We start from the raw sequence: 13,394 nt of genomic DNA on the forward strand, positions 1-13,394 counted from the left end.
GAGTATAGACTTTCAGTATAAACTTGAAACCATGAGATATTTTCTTTCCATTTCTGTTTCTGGATATCATACTAATGATACAAAGTGAATGAAATAATAAATGAACCTGAAAACTGCATTTTCACCAAAACTAGGGGACTGGTATAATCTGCAGACTCCCAAAATCTGAGAAAAGCAGGTGCCCTATGGAGTAAAATCAATAGTAAGATTTCAGAAAGCACCAGCAAAAGCCAGCTTCCTGAAGGTGAGGAGCACACCCTGAAGTACTTAACCTTTAGCCTTTGTACAAAACAAGTGTCACAGGATCTGGGGAGGACTGAAGCTGCCCAGAAGGAAGTATAAGAAAGAATCACAGATAATAGCTAAATGGCTCAGTGGGGACAGAGCTCAGAAAATGTAAAAATCTGCTTCCTAAGGTGAAGGATTCATTCTGAAGTATATGCCAGTGGAAGGGAATACAGGGGAAGGAGAGAGGAGTTGTGAGTGGGGCTGGCTGTGGAAGTCCTCCTGGACTGGGTTTGTTTCAGAGAAGAAGGTGGGGCTATATCAAGGAGCCATTTGAGAAGGAAACTCCGGTAATGCTGAAATGGAACATTTGGGTTTTGAGATTTGGCAGGCATGGCCCTCCATCTTCTCCCCCAGCATTCTTCTGTAAATTGCTGGGCTATGAAACCGTAAGTAACGAACATAGAAAGACACAACAAGGTAAAATGTAGGGAAAAACAGCAAAAACAAGAATGCGTACATTAAAAAAAATCATCTCTGAAGGAAGATCATAAAGCAGAAATATAAGAACCCAGGAAAAGGAAGAGATGGTAAGATATTAAAAGGAAATGAACTGTGAGCTTGTAAAACTCAAAAGAAGTGGTAGGGAAAAAAACCCTTTTACAAATCGAAATGAAATTGGAACATGAAGAGATAAGACATAGGAAACACAAAGATATGAGAAAATCAAACAGAACTGAAGGAACATTTATAGAGAAATGATATAGAGGACGGCAGTGGAGATTCAACATACTTATAATAGGAATTTTTGAAGGAGAAAATCGGAATTATAAAATAAATATTCAAGGGTGTAATTCATGAAGTTAAAAAAAAAAACCCAAAAACAAAAAAACGAGACTTGAATTTATACAACAAATGGGCATACTGTGTGCCTGGAAACATTTATCCAGACTGGTCAATATGAAGCCATATCATAATAAAAAATTGCTGTACTTTGAAGATAAAGAACAGATCTTTTGGGTATGCTGTTAAAAAATCGAGTCACTTAGGAGAAAAAAATTGTCTGACTTCAGATTTTTCTCTCCTAACATTCAACACCTAAGGACAGTGGAACCATAACTGCAAGATATCCAAGGAAAGAAAATACCAACAAAGAATGTTACATTCGGTGAAAATTAAGGTACAAAACTACTAACAATTAAGTCAGGAAAAGTTCTCATGAACCCTTCTTGATGAAGCTAATAGAACATAAACTTCAGCAAATAGTAAATGAGAAAACAGCTACAAAAGACTGGCTCTATTTAACGAAAGAAAATACGGGAATGAAACAGAATCTAAATACCATATGAACTAACAATGTAGGAATGGTACAACCACTAAAAAAATGGGAGGAAAGGGGAAGAAACCCCAGGAAGTAGATTAAGTTTGCTGATTGGCTTATCAGAAGCTAGGAATTAAAAATTATCCAAAGCTTATAAATCAAATACTGTAAGGATAGTATTTAATAATGAAAAGGTAAATACTAAGAAAATCCTATTGACTAATATTAGGTGGTAAAGGGGGAAAAAGGAGAAAAAAGAAAAGGAAACATTGTTCACTGAAAAATAGATATGTCTAAAGAGGGCTAGAGATATTGTATACATTTATAATTTTAAAGGTCAACTTTAGAATAAAAATACAAACATTTCTAATTTCAAAAGAACTACATACAAAAGTAAAGTAAACAAAGCACAAAAACAAAAAAGGAAACAAAGCACATAGTGACTTTAACAATTGGAAAACATGACATTAAACAAACCACATCAATAACTGTAAATAGATTTAATTTTATATTCAAAAAATTTTTTTCAGATTAGATCACAAAACAAACTCCTTTCTCTTTACCTAAAGCAGTGTTTCAATGTAGGTGAAAATAAAAGCATGGGCAAAGGTATATCAGACAAATGCAAACAAAAAGTGGGGCAAGGGGTCTTAATTCCAGAGAAGGTGCAGTACCCAATAAATATATGAATTTTATGACTATCTCTGCATAGCAATCATAACATTAATATTCATAAAGTTAAGACCACATGAGATAAAAGGCCAAAAAGACATAATAGTGATGAGACTTTCTTTACCTCTTAGTCCATGAAAGATTAATAGTATAAATATAAGGGTATAGAGGATATAAAATAAACGAGGTTCAGCCAACTGGTATTAAATTCTATGCCCTGAAACACCTTTGTAAGTGCTTACCAAACTCTATTGAAAATTGACCATTTATTAGGCTAAGTTTCAAAACCAAAGTGCAAATTAGACACTGTCTTCTGATCACAATTCTGTTAAGTTAGATTTTACTAACAAAATTAGAAAACAAACAAAAACCCTTCTAACTGGAAGATTTTGCATTTCCTCTTAAATCATTTGGTTCAATGGGAAAATACAAGTAAAAATTGCATAGTTTCTAGAAAATTACAAAAATGAAAATATCACACAAAATGAAAATATCACATCAAAATCTATGGGATATAGCAAAAGCAGTATTGAGGAAATTTATTGCTTAAGTGCTATAAATAACTAAATGCTCATTGCCAGAAACTAGACAAAGAATCAAATAAACCAAATGAAAATAGGAAAAGATAATAAAGATAAACGCAGAAATTAATGATACAGAAAGCAGACAAAAATAGTAGAAAGGATAAACAAATCCAAAGGCTATACTTTTGAAATAGGCAATAGTTATACTAAAGAACAAATAGAGGATTTCTCTGGTGGAGCAGTGGTTAAGAATCCTCCTGCCAATGCAGGGGACATGGGTTTGATCCCTGGTTCAGGTAGATCCCACGTGCCACGGAGCAACTAAGCCTGTGAGCCACGACTATGGAGCCTGTGCTCTACAGCCTGCGAGCCACAACTACTGAGCCTGTGTGCCACAACTACTGAAGCCCACACGCCTAGGGCCTGTGCTCTGCAGCAAGAGAAGCGACCGCTATGAGAAGCCTGCGCACCGCAACGAAGAGTAGCCCCCATTCGCCGCAGCTAGAGAAAGCCCGTGTGCAGCAACGAAGACGCAAGGCAGCCAAAAATAAAAAAATAAATAAGAGTTCTAGATGCAGAGTGGGTTTGAATGCTACTCTGCCACTTATTTAAAAAAAAAAAGAATAGAGCAAAATATTCAAAATTGGAAAATTATATAGAGAACCACAGAAATAGGGAAACAAAGAATTGTAAGGGAATATTACATGAAGATCTCTGAGTAATACATTTGAAAACCTAGAAGGAAGTTATTTCATATAAAAATATAAATTTAAAAAATTGATTAAAAATTTAGTTGAAAATTAGAATAAATCAATCAACGTAGAATAAATTAGGAAGGTGAATGAAGAGTTATCAGTGAAAAAGCCAACATAAGTTTGGTTTACAACTGAGTTTTATCTAACTTCTGAAAAGAATTTTAAAGGTATTTAAACTGTTTTGGGCCATAAAAAATAATGAAGTTCAACATTATAGTCAGATAAAGATAAGGGAAATAAGAGGAAAACCACAGGCCGGTCTTAATTCATAAATATCAATGCAGAGAGTCTACATAAGATATTCTTGAAGAATCCAGTAAGGTATTAAAAGAGTAAAATATAACTGTCAAGTAGATTTTATTTTAGAAATGCAAGGAAGTTTCAGTCAAGAAGTTTTTTGTGTAGTTAATGCTTTAAAACATTTGATTTTTTAAAAATCCTAGCTATTTGTCATTAAAACTCAGAAATAGGATTGAAGGAAATATATATGTATACATATATATTAGAATTGAAGGAAGCATATATATATATGTGTACATGTATATCTATATAAATATCAAAAATGTATGTATACTAAAGTTTTAAAATAATACTCTTTCTAGTAGAATTTCATTCTAATAGAATCAGAAATTTGAGGCAGTACATAGTATGGGTTAAATACAAAGACTGGTTTTCTTTGGGCAAGTAGCAGCCCTGGATATCATACCACATAATTTTGACTCTTCCTTTATGTAAGAATAGCTGATCTGGCATCATAGAATGCCAGATCATGTTTCCCATACTTTATTATTATATATATTTTAAGCATTGTGATTTTCACATTAGCAGTGTTTCTTCCATAGTTTATTTCTTGGATTGAGAATATCCTTACAAGCAATTAGCATTGGTTAAGAGTACCCAAAGTCACAGTTTAACTATGTTATGTTTCAGAAGTGTAAATTTTCATTGAAGATTAGGAATGATTTAGCTGGTAATTCATATTTTATGTTAAAACAAACAGCCATATTATGGAGTAAAATTAAATTTTTTTAAAAATTATAATTTTAAAACATGAGAAGTCAAAGATTTTTTTGTGTGTTTTTATGGGGCCTCTTTAAAGTATTTCCCCAAATTCCTGGAGATGCATATAATTTATAACTGCTGTTAGGAATATTTTGGTGGACATTTGCCACTATATTTGCGATTTGTAATAAAAGTGAGTTATCAAATATCTACTAATTTCCTATAAAAGGAAAGTTAAGATGATGTGTAACCTTGCTGGCTAATCTTCAGAAATCTTTGTTTTTCCTCATTTATCATAGTGATGAATGAACAATTCTTTAACATTTCTTGTTGGAAATGATTATGTACATACAATGATACAAATGGGAGATTTATAACCCAAAGAATAATAAAGATCACATGGCTGACTAAGCTGTTCTGTATCCTTGAGAAGTTTATTATCTTTTACAAGTCCTAGGGTTATAGAACTCTAGAAGTAAATGTCACATCTGATTAGATTCTGTGGGGCAGATTCATTCATTCAGAAATTATAGAACTATTTGAAGGCAGGTATAGTAGATATCCAATAAGGAAGCAGACATAGAATCTGTCTTCAAGAGTTTATAATTGGGTAAGGGAGATAAGCAGTATACTATCAATAACATTACAATGAAAACCAGAAAAATCATAATTATATAATGTATATAAAACCTATATTTTATAATAAATATTGAGAAACTCCACAAATTGTTTGGATTAACAATTACTCTGGAGGACTGAGAAAAAAAATGGAAGAGACAGAAAATTTAGAAGGGAGAGAAAAAAATACAATGATCAGCAACAGTAAGAATTTAAGTTCTCTTGTCCAGGAGTTTTCAGGGTGACTGGGTACTTTATGTATAGCACACACTTAAGGCATTAGGCATAGGGAGAGCTCTTATGTGACCTGTAAATTCTCGGAAGGTAAAACGGAAAACAGCCTGAAAAATTATAGTTTAAACGGTTGTGTGAACTTAATTTATAAAATGGTTTCCAAATTAAAAATTTCTTTTTGTAAGTATGTCCCTAGTTTCTCTTTAACACAGAAGTCATAAAATTTTAAGTTCTAAATTAAAGATATAAATGACTATCTGGGAATCTTTGAACATGCAATTCATTGGAGTAACAAGTTTCCTAATTGGGAAGAATAAGAGAACATTTATTAAATTTTGGGTTTAGGGATATTGGGGTGTATGTATGTGTGTGTTTCAGATTATGAGTATAACATTTTATTTTCCCCTTCCATACCTCTCATTACCTAGAAATTAGCTATTGATAGAGCATGTTTATTTTAGGGGTTACTGTTGATACCTACAAGGAAGACTGTAGATATACTCAAACATTTATATGAACACATGAATGCATAAGAGTAAGATTCTTTCTCTCTTTCTCTTTCTTTCTCTCTTTTTAATTTCCAGGCATAGATATTCTTCATCAACTAGGCCTTGGAGGCAAAGATGTAAAACATTCATCATCAGTGACTGCTGTACCATCATCATCTACACCATTACCTCAGGGGGTCCATTTAACAGAATCGGGTGTCCTTTTAACAAATGATTCTTATATTGAGTCACCTCTCGTGAAAATTTTACCAGTCAACTTAGAACAGCCATTTACAATATTAATTGGTTTACAGTCACATAGAGCAAACAATGCATTTCTCTTCAGCATTAGAAGTAAAAATAGACTGCAATTAGGAGTACAGTTATTACCTAAAAAAATAGTGGTATACCTTGGAGGAAAGCAGTCTGTATTTTTCAACTACAGTGTTCACGATGAGCAATGGCACACATTTGCCATTGCTGTTAGCTATCAAGTTGTCTCAATGTTTGCTGAATGTGGAAAGAAATATTTTAGCAGAGAGACTCTTTCGGAAGTTCAGACCTTTGATTCTAAAAGTGTGTTTACCTTGGGAAGTATAAATAATAATTCTGTCCATTTTGAAGGAATAGTATGTCAGTTGGATATTATTCCTTCTGCAGAAGCATCTGTAAACTATTGCAGATATGTGAAACAGCAGTGTTTCCCTGAGACAAGCCTTCTTCATACAACTATTGTACCAGCTAAGATACCAGAAAACTCTCTCTTGCCCAAAAGATTTGGTGAAAAAGTACTGTCAGAGGACACACTTACCAAAGGCAGAAGCATTCTAGATTCCAGAAATGATTCTACGGCAGTGCATAAAGAAGAAGAACACCAGATATCAAGATCTCAGTTAACTTCTCTTCGTTCAGAGAATGTCTCTGCTGTGGATCTTGTGAACCATGTGATTCAGGCCAAAGAAATGATCACCGAGCAACTTACTCAGGCAAATCTAAGCCTGCCAATGACACATCATAGCCTCAATGAGCCAAGGAAAAATAGCAAGGAGAAATTTAGTTCTCTTCTAAACGTGTTGGACAATGTCACACAACATAATGATAAAGTAACTGGTCTGTCACCATTTAAGAAGATATCCTCTATTCTTCCACATATAAAGCAAGATACAATTAAGAATGTCAAGAAAGCTATCACAGCAAATCTACACACTAATGAACTTATGGAACTGCAACAGACTTTAAACACAACCTTATACAGAGTGACAGATGAGCCATCTGTGGATAATCACCTTGATCTAAGGAAGGAAGGTGAATTTGATCCTGATGCTACTTATCCCTTCGAAAATAGCTATGAAACTGAGCATTATGATTATTATTATTATTATGAGGATCTTAATACAATGCTCGAAATGGAGAATCTAAGAGGGCCAAAAGGGGACACTGGACCTCCCGTAAGTTATTGTTTTTAAAATGTGTCTTAATGCACTAATTTACCAAACATTTTGAAAGGAATTCTCTAGGCTGAACAGTACAGAACAGATCTGTCTTAGAGATGTACCCTGGCTTACAATGAGTACATTATGCTTGCTATAATATATCCAACCAAAATGCAACCCTGGGTCAAATATTGTACTTTTTTTTTTTTTTTTTTTTTGGTTTTTATTGGAAGGCTGAAAAGCTTACTTAATTCTGGTAAAGTGGTGAGTAAACTATATGCTTTTCTTGTTCAGGTGAAATTCAATCAGGAATTCAACTGCTAAATATAGATCAGCATTCTTTTTTATGAAAAATACCCATAGGCTTAATGCATAGTCATGTTAAGAGAAGGATATGAAAGTTATAGTAGACTAAATAAAAATACTTTAAATACATTATTAAATATACTTTCAACAAAATCGTATCAAAAATGAATTAAAATAGAGTGTAAAATTTTAGATAGAGATAATTTTATAGTGGGTCACTGGGGAAAAGCAAACCCTTACATTATAGAAATTAAAATATTTCACTTAGAATTGTAAACAGTAACATATTTCATTATATCGTTCATGATATAGCCAATTTACATTTATGGATTAATAAAAGTTCCATCTGCCTTATACAAAAATAGCCAGTCAGCCCATCAGTCCATCAGTAGAAAAAGAGCCAAGTCACTTACTTAATAATGCCTAAGTAAAGCTATGAGATAATAGACTGATTTTTTTTTAGCTCTGAAATTATTTTGTCATGTAGGTGCAATTGTAGATGGACATTTGCAAATTTTTTAATCACTTAAAATTCATTTAAAGCTATTTAAAATCACATTAGGAACATTATGTTTTTGCCTTTCATATTTTTGAATACCTTAAACAATCAACTTATATGTTTTTAGAAATTGTTTTTTAGGTTGCAAGCAGACTAAAATATATCTTAAGGTATTTCCTTTATTTGATGAAAATAAAATTTGAATCATTTGTTTAGTTCCAGAAATCATAGAATAGGAGATGACACTACTTGCTGAGCTTGTGTTTCTTTTGCGGTTATTACTCAGTGATTTGATAGGTATTGAGCAACTCTTATTAGTGTGAATGTTTAAGGGGTTTAATAAAATCTGAATAATATAGAGAAATAAACTTTTCAGCTATGACAGTTATCAACATATTAGTAATAAAATTGAGCCATTAGGCAGGTCATATTAAACAAACAGTTATGTAAGCTATTTACTTTCTTCAAAAAAAAGTCAGTGATGAGTGTTAATCTCTTCTCTAAATTCAAGAATAGTTGTTTCAGCATTGGTATATTCAACAGATACTAACTTAGTCTCTGCTTGAGCAAAGCAGAAACACAAGGTATGTATAACAGAGTTACTGCTCAGAAGGAGCTTACATTGTGGTAACGGGGACACAGGAAGTACATTTATAATTATATCTCAGGGTCAAGTAAGATTAAATGTCACTGAGAGATACAAACTAAGTATATGGAGTACACATTTTCAAAGGGAAGAAAAATAGTTTTTGAGGGGATCCCTATGAAAGATCACTTAAGGCTGAATGTGTTCAGGATAGGTTCTTGTGGACAAAGTTTTCAGAACGTCAGCCTCAAAGAATGGATATGATTTTGATAGGTGAAAGGAACTGGCATATCTTTTATGTAGGAGAAACAGCAAAATAGCTATAATTTGAGTTCTTATTAATTTTTGGTTACCTATGATCAAAATAGTTATAATTTATTGAGTTTTACCATGGTAGCAGGCACTCTACCATGCCCTTTACGTTTGTTATCTTAAAAGAACTTTGTAAGTTTGGTATTATTATCCTCATTTTTCAGGTTAAGAAACTGAGGCCCAGAGGAATTAGTTTACTTGTCATAACCACATTGCTAATTAATGATAGAGCCAGGATTTTGACCCAGGTTTTCTGCCTCTAAAGCTCAAGCTCTTTCATGATATTAGGCTGAATAATGTTAGACAAATATAAGACCCAAGACAGATGTGGACAGGTTGTAGTTGTCTTAATTTTCAAACTGATAGTTCAAACTTTATCTTGGTTCTCAGTGGGGAATTCTGTAGGTTTCTAAGCAGAGGCATGAATAGGGAAGTCAATCTGGTGGCAATGCTCAGAGCAGACAGGAAATTCCTGTTATCATCTGGATGTTACAAGACTAGGACATTATCTAGGATGCCAGCGGTGAAAATGCAAAGGAGAGGTAGGATTCAAGAGGTATTTTGAAGGAAGGTTTGGTAGAAACCTAGGAAATTAATTGGACCTAGGGACCAAGTAAAAAGGTAGAGGATCCAAGATGGCTTCTAAGGTTTTAAGCCTGTGGATTGAGAGAATGGTGATACCATTACTAAAACCAATAATTAAGAGAGGAAGTTGATTTTAGGAGAAGAAATCAAGTTAAAACATCTAAGGTGCTGTTGGCAAATCAGTAAGCTGTTGGAAGAGTTGAAGAAGCTGAAGTAAAAAAGAGAGGTCAAAGCAGGGGGTATAGATATGGGAGTTTTCCTGTCAATATTATATCAGTAGTTGAAGCTATAGAGTCAGATAATTTTCAAGGAAAGGAGTTCAGCATAGAGTCGAGAGCCAAATCATGAGCTATGTTTGCTTTGTGGTTATAGAAGAAAGAAAAAAAAAGCAGAAATGTGACGGAGTAATTAGAGAGGTGGGAGAGAATACAGTATAACTATCACAAAAGCCAAGGATGAGAGTTTTGAGAAGAAATTGATCAGCAGTGCTGAAAGCTACAGCTGAGGACTGAGAAAAAGTGGAGGAAATCCTTTGGATCTTCTGATGGGAAAGTCATTATTGAACTTTGAGAATCTGACTTCAGCATAGTGTAGAAGTCTAAAGGTAGATTTTAGAAAGCTAATGAGAGAGTGAATGGTGATGAAATGATGAACTTTGTAGAGACTGCTGCACTGCTTCTTGAAGTGGATGTTACTGTGTGAAGTCTGAGGCCAGCCTGATTTTTCCTACTTGTAGGTGACTGTTTTTCCTCTGTATGCCCATGCAGTTCTTTTGTTATCTTTGAAGTTCATTTCATCAAACCTGTTAGGTTCTGTATCAGTTTTTTTCTGGTACTCTTTTGATCTGAAGATTATTTTTACTTATTATAGAAAAGTCTCTCCTTATATTCTCAGGTATTTTTCTTTTCCATTTTTCTATATCATTCTTCAAGCATACCAGTATATGTTAAATGTCCTTTGTGATGATAGTATTTATTATCTTCTCTACAGTCATGTCCATGTGATTGCATTTTTCCACTTTGTTTTATGTGAATTCAGTTAAACTACATCCATATCCCTTAATTGATTTGTTCAATTGTAGTCAGTTTTTATTGTTTCTGACCTGGCTTTCCTCTATAATTGTTTCTTTTTTGCTCTTTCAATCTTTAAGCTCTCTGGCTAACATTTTATTACCTTGGTTGTTATTTTTAATGTCTTATAACTCTTCTTTGAGCTCTCATTTTGTAGAAAAATAGCATCTTGAAATTTTTTGAATCTATAGTGAACTATATGAACTTTTTCTCTGTTGCGTGGAGTGATTCCTCTTCTGGTAAACAGTTTTCATCTACTTTTAATTTACGTTTCTGTTCTCACACTTTCCCCTCCCCTCAATATGCATAGGTCCCTTGCTGGTTTCTTTCTGGTTATTACTCATTTTTAAAATAAAGACAACTCTATCTGGGTCACTATTTGCTTCAGAATTCTATAGGGAGAGGCAAAGGGAAGTAGTGGTACACAACATCAAATTTAAGTTGCTATCTTCAACACCGTCTTTCCATATTTATTTTGTCCTCTATCCAGAAACATATCTCCTCTCATTTTCATGTACGTGAAGCCCTCTATATTGCTCTGAGAAGTGATATGATGATTTATGCTCTTGTCTTCTACCCCCTCTCACAACCAGAAATCTCCTGAAGTTAGGAGATTTGTTGCAGATCATGAAAATGGGTTCTTCCTCTTCAGCTCTACTTTCCTTACTCCTGGTTGTTTGAACTGGGTCTTTACAGGGTCATGAATTATATGTCCTGTGGCTTTCCCATTTCCTTAAACTTTACTATTGTTATTAAAGGATTGTTGGTATGAACTTTCTGGACTGATATACTTTTAGATATCTGTAGCCTGTCCAAACTTTGACGTCTGAAGAGGTTTTTTGTTTGTTTTTTGTTTTTGGTCATCTCTCAGCATCTTTCCTTACTCCAAACTGTCTCAATATTTGGAAGAGAATTTTCATATTTTTGGTTTGTGGTTTTGGTCTTTTCCTTGTTTCATCAGAGATGTTTTCTTCTTTTGGTGTTTTTTGTTGTTTTCAGTGGTTTTGAGGGAAGGAGGGTTCTCATTCTGCTATCTTTTATATAAATTCTCTAGTGATCGATTTAAAATATAAATTAGATCATGTCATTTATCTGCTTAAACTCTTCAGTGACTGAAGAGTAAAGCAGTTAGAATAAACTAAAAACTCTTTATCATGACCCATGCAGTAGTATATCATCTGGCCCCTGCTTTCCTCTGCAACCTCATTTTGTTCCACTTTTGCTTAATCGCACCGTTGGGTTTCTTTTATCTCCTTGATAAGACTGTAATTTTTCTTTGTTTTGTTTTATTTTACTCATGCCCTAATTCATTTTACTCCTATTTTCTGGAATTTTATTTTCTCCTCTTTCGTTACTCCTCTTCATTTTTTAGATATAACTTAGCACTTCCTCAGAGAAGCCTTCTCTGATACTACAATATAAATTATGTACACTGTTGATCTCTCTCGGTTGCTTGTTCTTTTCTTCATATCACTAAATAAAATGTATATTATGTGTTTATATATTAATGGGTGTTTTTTTATCTCACTGCCACCTCCAGGAGGGTTTGATGTTTACTAATGTTTATTGAGTGAGTGAATGAATGAATGAGTGAATGAATTATAGAGGGAACTTTAGATGTAGGACTTCCAAGATTAATTGACCAGATATTACTATCTCTTAGAAGGACCGAATACATTTGCCTTAGTATATATATTACCCTAGTAATAATAGTATTATAACTAACATTAATTGAGTACTGCCTGTGCCCCAGCCATACCTTTTAAAAAATTGCTCTATAGTTTATTGGTTAAGTACTGTAACTATCAGACATAGTTACAGGTATTTTATATAGTACAATATCTTTAATGCTTACGATAACACTGAAAAATAAATTTTTTGTCATCAGTGTTATAAAGATGAGGAAACTAAGGCTTAGATAGAGTAATTGACTTGTCTAGGGTCATTCAGCAAGTAAATGATTGAAGCATGATTTGAATCTAGATTGGATGATTGCCATACCATTGCTCTTTTAATTGAATTATACTTTCTCTTAATAACCAATAACCTGAAAGTTAAAGTGCCTTTTTTAGTACTTTATTTATCGAAAATAATTCATAAAAAAAGTCATATAAAATTACTTTCCTTCTCTGGTTTCTAGAAAATGCCTATTAATAACCTGTTCTCAAAGATATGGAAATGCAAAATTGTGAAGACAAGTTAAAATTGAGTTTTATTTATTGCCTATTAAACTATTCAAATATTTCAGTCACAACACAAAATATAGTCTTTTCTCCTTAGTATCTAACATTAACTGTAATATTAACTTCTTTTTCAGTGTGAATGTAGTAGTGTTTTCTTATGTCACAAAGTAGCGTGACAGGGCAATAAACCAAACTAGATATTTTGTTTTAATTTTGCATTTAGTTTTTATTATTAGTTCTTATTTTGGGGGACTTCAAATCATCAGCTGGTAAGTTCTGATGATAACAGCAGAACCAGAAATAATTTGAAAAGAATTTTAATTTTTTTTGAAAATAAGTGAAAGTCAGTTTTTGATGGAAGCTAGTGATATAATAATGATGCAGAATATTTGAATGGCTCAGAAGGGAGAACAGAAATATTACTCTTCTGTGGTTGAATAGGAATATTCCTTTTCTCTTAATATTAGAGAATACATGAAAGGTTTTTATTAAGGAGTAGGAGAAGGAAAAAAATTAAAAGGAAAATGGACAGTTTGAAATATAAAGAGCATTAGAAAACTGCAAAATGACTGTAGCATTAA

The 13,394-nt window shown here is 33.1% G+C and overlaps 1 protein-coding gene across 1 annotated transcript in view; it reads left to right on the top strand.

Moving 5' to 3' along the window:
* The window catches only part of COL24A1 (collagen type XXIV alpha 1 chain), a gene marked incomplete at both ends in the record, with an annotated part of 398,127 nt that overhangs the window by 20,805 nt on the left and 363,928 nt on the right, over nt 1-13,394 (top strand). Inside the window, one exon of the mRNA XM_082834714.1 lies at nt 5,936-7,287. Coding sequence (XP_082690840.1) covers nt 5,936-7,287 — 1,352 coding nt within the window. The remainder of the gene's footprint in view (nt 1-5,935; nt 7,288-13,394) is intronic.

Source organism: Leucopleurus acutus, assembly GCF_964270905.1.
Source record: "Leucopleurus acutus genome assembly, chromosome: 2".
Classification (NCBI taxonomy): Eukaryota; Metazoa; Chordata; class Mammalia; order Artiodactyla; family Delphinidae; genus Leucopleurus; species Leucopleurus acutus.